The 10,571-nt window shown below is 34.1% G+C and overlaps 1 protein-coding gene across 1 annotated transcript; it reads right to left on the reverse strand.

Annotated features, from left to right (window-relative positions):
* Nucleotides 1-305: 305 nt before the first annotated feature.
* On the reverse strand, nucleotides 306-9,097 carry LOC132549406 (cleavage stimulation factor subunit 1-like). Its single transcript, XM_060213335.1, has 13 exons — nucleotides 9,034-9,097; nucleotides 8,334-8,461; nucleotides 7,791-7,868; nucleotides 7,045-7,137; nucleotides 6,565-6,605; nucleotides 5,752-5,874; nucleotides 5,389-5,511; nucleotides 4,848-4,923; nucleotides 4,215-4,294; nucleotides 3,707-3,862; nucleotides 2,643-2,787; nucleotides 1,927-2,007; nucleotides 306-1,412 (listed from the first exon to the last, which is right to left on the reverse strand). Exons 1-13 carry the CDS (start codon nucleotides 9,090-9,092, stop codon nucleotides 1,300-1,302), a joined length of 1,296 nt encoding a protein of 431 aa, XP_060069318.1. The 5' UTR covers nucleotides 9,093-9,097; the 3' UTR covers nucleotides 306-1,299.
* Between the last annotated feature and the right edge of the window lie 1,474 nt (nucleotides 9,098-10,571).

The following is a 10,571-nucleotide window of genomic DNA, read 5'->3' on the forward strand; positions in this document are numbered from 1 at the left end:
CTAAAATACCTCCTTCCAATGAAACAGCGACAACAAACTTTGAACTGCTTCAACACAACAGGCAAATGATAAAGGCATGTTTTGTTTCTTGTTTTTTAATGACCATAATTACCTAGGTAACAGACTGGGATGTTCATAAATATATTAATCCCCAGGACTGCTCATTTTCGTGTTTCATGTTTCAATATGGTAGATTATATCATCAATTGAGCAATTCAAGAATGACCATAAGTTTTCTCTGTAATAACGGTTTCCCTATTTCAGATGAACACAGAGAATAGAAAAATTTAACACACAAACTGCTGTAAATTTAATTTTGTTTATTTGTACTACAAAATGTAGTTAAGACAAAACACAGTACATCATCAACATGTATCGAAGATATTTCTCATCTGTACAATTACAGGTAGTCTCCATTTGATTGTCATGTACACTCAATACCAAAAATTTTACAAACTGCCATGTATATACTTTCGACACAGACAAGTTGTTCATTTCTATTTTCTTTCCGACAGGTGCAAGGTATTCCTCTATTCCGTCTTCTTATAATCGATATGAATTGTGAATCATGTCAATTATTCTTTTAGAGAATAGTTGTACTTAATATTTGTTGTTTTTAAATTTATATAGAAGTTTGAACACATGAGTGCAGGTGGTAATCAGAGGTACAAATGTAGATGTTACTTGATAATCCAGCCATACTGATCCTGTTATATAAAGGTTAAGTGAGATCAAAATGTCTTTGACTACGAGGTACCTCACAATCAGTCATGCTAATCCTGTCATATGTCAAGTGAGAACAAAACGTCTTTGACTATTTCACAATCAGTCACGACCATCCTGTTTATAACTATCTAGTCAGCACAAAATCTCTGTGATAATTCACAACCAGTCATGGCCATTCTGTTGAAAAAATATCTAGTTAGCACAAACTCTATCTAGTCACATTCATTCAAAATGCTGTCTTTTGCAGCAATCATTCACTATGGGTTAAGTTACGATTGCAGTAGACTGATGCAGTACTTTTACATAAAGTATAAACAACAGCAATGCTTACTATTTCTTTTGTTAACTAATGTACATTATATGGATAACATCTCCTTGAACTAACGAATCATACAGAAATGATATACCTTTCATCAGTTCAAATAAACTTTCACACCATATTTATATTGATGAGAAAAGAATGACAACAAAATATGAAAATTATCAATGAAAGGTATCATACACCACATGAAATATTTGATATCATGACTTTGATGAATGTCAATGAAAATGTTCAACAATGAGAGACTAGAATTAGTCGGTGTCTGCTTTCCTGTACCAGAAACGTGCTCTGAAGTCCTCGCTACATGTAATGAATGCTGGGCCTGTTGGTGAATGTGCAATGTATCGAACTGCACCATTGTGACCTGGAAAGATAAAAGAAAAATTTACAATATACCAGGTAAAACAACATCTTTAGTCCAGAGGTTCCATTTGTTCAGTCAATCAGTTCTAACTATAATTCACACACCTGCTTTTGGGACAAAGTAACACCAGATAATCAAATATTTTAAATAAAACAACCATGTAATCAAGACCCTGACTTTGCCTTGAGGTGCAAATTGTATTTCACAGTATAAAATCACAAATAATCATTAACTGTTGTAAGACACTTGGTAAACCAACACTTCAGAAACATCTCAGCTAAAGAATTTTTACCCTCACCTCTCAACCGAGAAACCAGGGTAATTTTCCTTTATCAATTTGTCCAGTTGGACAAGGGCTGTTCCTTTAAACCTAACAATTTTATTTTGCTTCTTGACTAAGCCTTTTGAAGCCTGCATTAATATTTTAAGGTCTTCCCCCCATTTAAACTTTTCTGTCGAACAAAGTCTTTAAAAAAATAGAAGGATATTTCTGACAATGCTACTGAATAATTACCTAATGACAGCAGTCGCTGTCTTTCAGCATTCCTGGAATCCCAACAACACAGACTTGTTGTAGCTTCATCAGGAAACAACACTGTAATTAGATATAAAATAATATGGTGATTAAAAGGTGCAGTCCAAAGACATATTACAACAAAAGTAGAACAGAAGTTCTTATATCACAACCAGTAAGAAAATTCTTTCTACTTGTGTTGTATATATATATATATAGGATCTCAAAGCAGTTTTCACTTCAATATGATTTTATGTTGTTAGAATTTTTTTATCATTTTGAGTCTTGGATAGCAAACATTAAATCTTTGAAATGAAAAAATATTTTAGAAACTTTGTTTGAATGTTTAAAATGACATACTTTTTCATTGTTTTGAGTAACCTTTACAAACATATATGACTAGGTAGGGGTTTAGCCTTATCACTTCCACAATATGTATCTAGCAATAGGCCCAGATCTGGTAATAAGCCCATCCATATTAATTTCAGTTGTGTAGAGACAACAACAAATACCTTGTCGTTGTCCTATGATAAGTTCATCACCCACCAGGGATTACCTGTTAAGTCATCTAGGCTTATATCAAGAAAAATATTGTAAGCCAGATTTGAGAAATCATTCCAGATTAAAATTTGATGTCGCATATAAAAAAAAGTGGCTTTAAGCATAAAAATCAGTATCAATGATTCAAATCTGTAAATAATTTGTGTAATACTAACCATAATCCTCTGTGTGGTTAAATACCCCCTGAGTGCGGTGCTGCTGTTTGCCAGTAGCCCCTGCTCCCGTGTATACAATTAGACATCTATTAGTGGACAGTTCCCATAGCTTCACCAGTGAGTCTTTACCACTTGACACTACATACTGCAACAATGAAAAAAAACATGTTACCAAACTTGACAGCATTAATTTATATACGAACAAAGTTTTTTTTTTTTCCTTCTCTGCAAGGATAAATATGAAAGGATCTGATCTTGGTACTTCTGTCCACTTTAAGTTCCAAGAAGGATATGCATGCCAAGCTTAGGGTTTAGAGAAAGGCAAAAAATACACTGCCACCATTAAATGCTGTTGTGCCAAGAATGTGATTTTGATGGTATGCAGTATTTCTTGGTTCCAAACCCAAACACTGTTGCCTGTCAGACTAAGTAAAAAGTGGCTTTAATCAGATTAACAGACTCTTTATCAAGACCTAATATTTCATGTTCAGTGATCACTTGCAGTCTTGCTTGTTTGTGCCTTCCAGTTAACAGAGGACCTTTTACTGGTCTGCAAGAGCAAAGTCGCCCATTGTTCAAACACCCATTGACAGTACACCAGCTAACTCAACACAGACATTCCACATTTGTTTGAGCCTGTTGGCAGTGGTGAGTGTTCGCCTATCTGTTTACACATAAGTCTATCTCTTCTATTTATGGCATTCTAAGGTCTGCCAGACCTGGGACACTTGTCTACATTCCCAGTTTGGTTTAGATGTGGCATCAACCGAGATATAACAGAATGGCTGGCATTAAAATGTGCAGCTGCTTGCCTGTATGTCATACTACCTTGAACCATTCTAGAAGCTTGCCATCTTTCAGCATTAGTCAATTCTTGACATGCCATTTTTTTACCACAGGAAAAAAATCCGTTTTGATTACATTAAACTTTTCTTACTGAAAAGGCAAAGTGTATATATCATATATATGCTCTACAAATATTTCTCTGCTTCAAAAATAATACTAATAACATTAGAAGACTTATTGTCATAGAAAATAGGATGCATTCTAACATAAAGACAAACCTTTGAATTCCTGGAAAAGGTGACAGAGCAGACCTCATTGCCATCATGTGCCTTTTTGAATGTGTTAATACAGAGATTGCTAACTCCATCCCAGATCTTGATGTCACCGTCCTTAGAACTTGTCACAAATAAATTGGCATTAGGACACCATTTCACCTGGCAAAGAAAATATTTACATTACAAAAACTTTTAATCTGGCAATGAAAATATTGACATGAGAACAATCTCTGACCTGGCAGTTAGTGTTGTTTTTGAAGTAAAGTGTCTACATCATTTGAATTGTCAATAAGCACAAGACGGGTATTTAGTCATCCACTAATGTTGATGATCTATAGAATTCCAAACAGATGCAAATTTATTGCTATGAGATTAACTTCGACGTCGAGCCAGAATTTCTATGCTATATGTTAAATGCTTATTGCAATATTAATATGGCATTATCTTATGTACGTATTGCTGTTAAAAGTGTTTCATGTTGAATGACAGAAAACAGAATTTATGTACTTACTGCTGTTAGTGGTCCCTCGTGTTGATGGCTTGGGTGACGTCCAACAAAACACTGGAATGTGTTCACATCATACAGACGTACTACAATACAATCACATCCAAAATTTATGGTCTACAACTTTTGTCCAGTGAAATGACAGGAAATTGGTCTCAATTGTTTTTAGTTCACAAGAATCTCTTGACATGTATATGATATAGTCAGTCAATAAAGTCAAGAGATAGTGTTAATATAGCCAAAAAGGATGACTATAACGATGTACCTATTACTGCAATTTGTGGACCAAAACAATACTTGAACATCTCAAAGTAGTGTAATTAATGGCTTTATTTTTTTGGGGGTATTTTTTTTATTTTTCAAAGATTTTTAATATATATACATTACACAGATCAACAACCATACACACATTCACTCAAGCGTCGTCATCGTTGTCGTCGTCGTCATCTTACATATACAGTATGCCTTATACATTTACATGTATATCATCATCATCATCCTTATACATATCTTCAACATGAACACCAATTTTCTTAAATATTGCGGTATAATATCTTCAGTTAAAGCTTTCTTATCAGATAAAATGCCTTTAATAGTAACAGTAATACGGCCAATAATACCAATTAATGTCAAACTTACATGTGGGATGTTTAGTACCACACAGGATATATTCACCAGAGGGATGGAAGGACAGACAGCGTACCTCTGATGCTTCCTGTAAAAGTGATTTTAAACCTTAATGGAATTATTCTGGTTTATTGACTATCATATGCAAATCACAAAGATCAATGAGTAAAAAACTGACTGAGGAAACCCTAGGACAAGATCAAAATTAATAAAAAAAAAAAAATTATAAATCACACTAAAATCCCATTCAGGAATGCACATTTACAGTCCATGATAAAATGCCTACCAAAATTGTCAAAAATAAGAGAAAGAGAGAATAATAATTTTTCTTCCCTTCAAAATCTGTGTATGTGTAGCATGCACATTGGCCTTAGATTTGAGATGCAAACTTCAATGCATAACTTTAATGTTTAGTGAAACCATGTAAAGATTCACGACATTCAGAAGAAAAATGTATGCACTGTCTATCTCATATGGAATTCAATTTTGGCAATATCATATGAACCATATTCACACAATGTTCCCTTTCTTATAAGATGACCACATCACCTACCTGTATACTTTTGTATGCTTTTTTAACTGAGGGTTTAGAATATTCAAAGAATTTGATGCTGTAATCTTTGCTGCCAGAAGCCAGAATTTGATGGTTTGGATGAAAGTCTAGGCAGGTCACCTCCTGTAAACAAAGACTATCTGAATATAATTCAACATTCAACTCTTAGTTTCCTAGCATAAAGTTGAGTATTAAACAAACTTTCTTCATTTCTTATAAGCTAGTGGGATAAGAAACTTGACCAACAACTTCATATAATACTGATATTAAATCAAAAAGCATTTCCTTCTGAAAGGTCTTCAAATTAAAAAAAAACAAAAACTTAAATAAAATTAAAAAAAACACAGCTAAACATAATCTTACATCATTATGATCATATAAAGTTCTTATGACAGGATGGTTTTCCATGGCTTGTTGAGGTGTTTCCATGGCGATGATTTCAGCTGGTGTAGCACTCTTAGCCAACATCCTCTCAACATCCAAAATCTGAAAACAAAATTATCATCAGTTTTCTAAATGTATGCATCACAATATAAAACCAATCAAAAAGATAAAAGAAGGATTCAATTTCTAGTCAATTATATTCTCTCTACAACAGATGTCATCCATTTCAAGACAAGTGTATGATCACTCTTTCATGTGTTGTACTTTGTTGTACTTTTGATGAAACAATCACTATTTCATGTGTTGTCACTTTAATGATGCAGTCTCCTTTTAAAATGTTGTCCATTTAATGACACAATCACTTTTTTCTGAGATGTCCACTAAATAATGTGGTCATTTCATATATTCATATTTCACTTTTCATATTTCATTTATGACATTTCAGATGTCGTCCATTTACTCACTGTCAATATTTCCTCAGATAAGAATACTTTTTGTAAAACTTCACAAAACTGATTCAGAGCTTTTAATCATTTTCTTTCTACATTATGCAAGGTTTGATCTCAGATTGGAGCAAATCTGATGTAGACATGACAACTAAGTTACATCAGAAGAAATCTTATCTTAAACATGACTCATAAAAAGTGTGATGTCATATGTCAAAACATGTTACATGTATTACAATCTGAAAAAAAGATAACCTGTTATGACATCACATGACATTACACTTTGATCGACAAACACAACATGTATGACAATTAATACAGGTATACCAAATATGATTGTTTTTACCTTGATAGAAGAATCCTCTGATCCGGTAGCAATCAGCTTCCCTTTTAAAGTTAAACACACATAAATCAAATCACAATTCAATATACTGCATATATCAATTTACGTCAAAAGCAGATTTAATTCATTTATATTATATATAGAAACACTACTTTTTAAAAAAAATTTCTCAGAACTTAAGAGTCATTGTTTGAGCAAAATGTGTATTTTCTTCACAGATTTGCTAGTGTAAGCTATTTATGTGACCAAATACATTGATATAACAAAACCTGAAAATATCTTAAATACATCTCATTCCAATAAAAATCAGTATAATCTGTTACAGATTTCAACAAAAAGAAATGGTGACCTTCGAATGCCAAAATATTATCATGTCATCAGAAATTGATGGTTACAAATGTCTACTCAAAACAAAAAAAACCATCAAAATCTTTGGTTCCAAGCCTTGTGCTCTTCACTACTGTTAACAGTCATGGCACTTACCTCCACTGTGAAAGGCCCCTGCACGACATGGCCCCTTGTGAGCAGTCACATAACAGGTCTCATACAATGCTGCCTCTGGTGATATGGTTTGGACTAAGAAAAAAAAAAAAACACCAATGAACAGATTTTAAACACTTTCCTTAATCCTACAAGACAAATGTTGTGTCACCTTTGCAGATGAGTAAAGCTGCCTTTGTGATATTTCAATCACCAAATGATCAATTTACCAAGAATTAAATATGTGACAGGCAGTGATATTTTGCCTGGCTGACAACTCAGACAACGCACACACCAAAAAAAAAACCATCACAATTGGTACATATGTCCCACATCACCACTTTTGTTTGAAATTGGTTAAGATAAATCAAATCTAAAATATTTTTTTAGTAGAAATATGACTGTCGTAGCAACCTACTACTCATGGTGATATACCTCTCTGAACATGAATTCAAACACTTTTCAGATTTGTTTTTAACAGTAGGGCATACAATCACACATAAATGATGTAAAATTTAACTAAAAAAATAACAAAATATGCCAGTGAAATATGAATTCCTTTGCTGGCAATAAACAAAACTTTCCTTTCAAGGGCCATAACTCTAGAGGGATGGTCTGCAGTAACTGTGTTAGATGTAAAATATGTGCAAACAGAATACAAAGTGTATGGTTTCATACTTTGGGTTGGTGTCAAATCCAGGAATTTCATAACTATACCTATAAATGAAATCAAGTTCAAGTGCACATACCATCTGTTTCATATTCCAAGTCTATACCAGATCCTGGGGCCACATTCTCTGATCCTATCAGTTCCTTTCCATGGATCTCTGTACATATAATGATAGTAAATGTATTACTAAAAGCATGTGAAAACTAGTTACAGACAGAAGAGTGACATGAAATCATGTGACAGCAACGTGTAAATGCATTCCTGATTAGCAGCATGAATGGTAATTGAAAAAATAACATTAAGTGATTTTATTTTCGAAGCTGATCCATTGAATGATCTGAAAAATTTGAATGCAATATCTACATTTTTCATTCAATTTTCTTAATTGATTTATAAAGCAACAAGTCGTTGAAGCAAATACATCACCTCTGACTCAAAGTGACAGACTTTAAACATAATGACGAGATATGAATTGCATATATTTCTGAAAAGCATCAGATTTAGGAAGAAGAGTATTATTTTAAAAAGATGTGGGCTCATTTCTAATGTTAAAGTTAATTTCTTATTCTAGTGCGTGTAAGGAACTATAGAGTCACTTAAAGATGATTATTGCCCAATGTACCTTCCTCTATCTCCAGACCATATTTGAGCACCTTGAAAAGTCGGTCAGAAGGCGGACAGGCTGGATGGGCCTTCACTAGAGTTGATAGTGACACAGCCAGTTTTTGATGTCCATCATAGAACAGTTGACTGAAAATCAAATCTTCTTTTAATGAATAGAAAAGATTTTGACCAACAACAACACTTTGACTTTGCTCAGGAATTAACTTACTAATGTCCAGGAATTAACTTACTAATGCCCAGGAATTAACTTACTAACATTCCAGTAAGATGACTGAATCACGACAACCATGGTATGTTTGCGAAGTTTATTGCCTTTTAAACAGCAGGAACCATTTCGAGCCAGGGTCACCTTACACTGCAGTTGCTGATGACCAACACATTGAACAACATATGGGAGATAAAATGCATTCTATCCATAGCAATTGGGGCAAAGTATCTTGCCAAATTGAAGAATACAGCATAAAAGGCATATTCTTTTCTTTGTATGTCCACATAAATAAGCATGTGGGACGTAATCTGATAGACGGATAAATAAATAAATGACCAAAAAAAACAAAAACATGCAACGGTTAAAACCTAAACCGATGGAGGGACTTCGAGGGCTATCAGGCAGTGTTCATGTATTCTGAAGATAACTGACTTGGCCATTATTCATTTCGATCTATTATTATTCCTAAATTCTATTTTTGTCGCAATACCTTATCATCAATCTGTACATCAAATCTCTCTGTTTAACTTCATCGTGTTCGGACCCCATCTTGATGCTACCATCCGGAACTTTTTGGGACTTTACCTCTGCTCTCCACAAACGATCAGAAATGTCCCGGATACCCCTCCTGCAGCGCCATCTTGTTCCTTTACAAAGGTAGGGATTCGACGCTCAGCATGGTCACATATTGTTTTTTTTCCTATTTCTCTCTCTATCTCTTTAGACTGCGATTTTAACATAAAAGCCAGTTCTTACGTCAAAAAAATCTGGGATTTTAAGACAAAAGGTAGTTTCATTATTTCTAAAAGACAAATGTTTAGTGTGCAAATATTGTGTCTGTTGAGCCGATAAATCTTGATTAAAATCCAAATTCGAAGAAACTATGACAAATAAATTAAAATGAATTCAGACGTCTTTTGTACGTAAACAGCACAATGCCAATGTTCTTATTTAAATACTTTATTTATGATACATCGGATCAAACACTTAATTCCAACTTGAATGGTTTATGCCTGTTTTAAGGGTTCATCATTCACAAAACTGTCATTAAACAATGAAACTGCTACACTATGAACAAAGGAATATTACATGGAGACCCATGAAAAAGTACAGGGCAAATAAGAACAGGTATCCCAGAAGGAAAAGCGTCTTTTGCTTCATCGACGCTGTGACATTACTTGCTTGGATTGACCAAGGTTTGAGTGACAGGTGGCATATGAACATTAAATGATAAAAAAAATGTCTGTTTATCTAACAAGGAGCATACGGAGGTTAAAAAAAAGGACATAAATAAAAAGATAAAATACTGATATCCCTCTGTGGCTTTTCGAAAAAGAATAGGCGTTATAAAGCCTGTCCATGGGTTAGGCTATACAGTTATTTTAAGGCATTTTGACGGACTTCAAAATTACTCTAACCTAAACAAAATCTAAGTAAGCCCCCAATTCTTCCTTTCTGCTTTTGGACATGTTTCAACTGCTAGAGTTAGGATAAGGAATTATTAGGCCCTGAAGCCGTCTTCTAAAACTAGTATATTAAAACGATCACCGCTACAGACGGTTCCATACCACTGAGGGGGACTCGTTAAGATCGACCGTGCTTGCCACAGAGGCCGGAAATTATTCCGTGCGACACTTTTGATGAATGGAATGCCTGTAACCTAACCCCAATGGTTAAATTAAACCTACATACAAGAAAGAATTCTTGCCTTCCTTTATTAAAGGTGGTGCCACCTGTCTAATGTGGACATACAAACAATTCGGCGATTACAGCATTATGCACCAAAACATTTACTGAATCTCAGGGTACCAATAACATCCTATGTGACGGATAGTATGCTTGGTGTTATAAAATTTGACGCTGAAATATGCAAACTAATAACTATTTTTCTTCAAAAAATCCTTTCCCTGGACTACATGTACAACATCAAACTCCGGATTTTCCTCATTGGATTGTTCCAATATTTTCTCGATCAAGAAATATATCGACACCAAACTTGCCCAGTATAGCCTTAGGAAGTATCTAGAA

This window comes from Ylistrum balloti, unplaced genomic scaffold, assembly GCF_031769215.1.
Source record: "Ylistrum balloti isolate Yb309-2 unplaced genomic scaffold, AGI_CSIRO_Ybal_v1 Utg370056, whole genome shotgun sequence".
NCBI classification, from domain to species: Eukaryota; Metazoa; Mollusca; class Bivalvia; order Pectinida; family Pectinidae; genus Ylistrum; species Ylistrum balloti.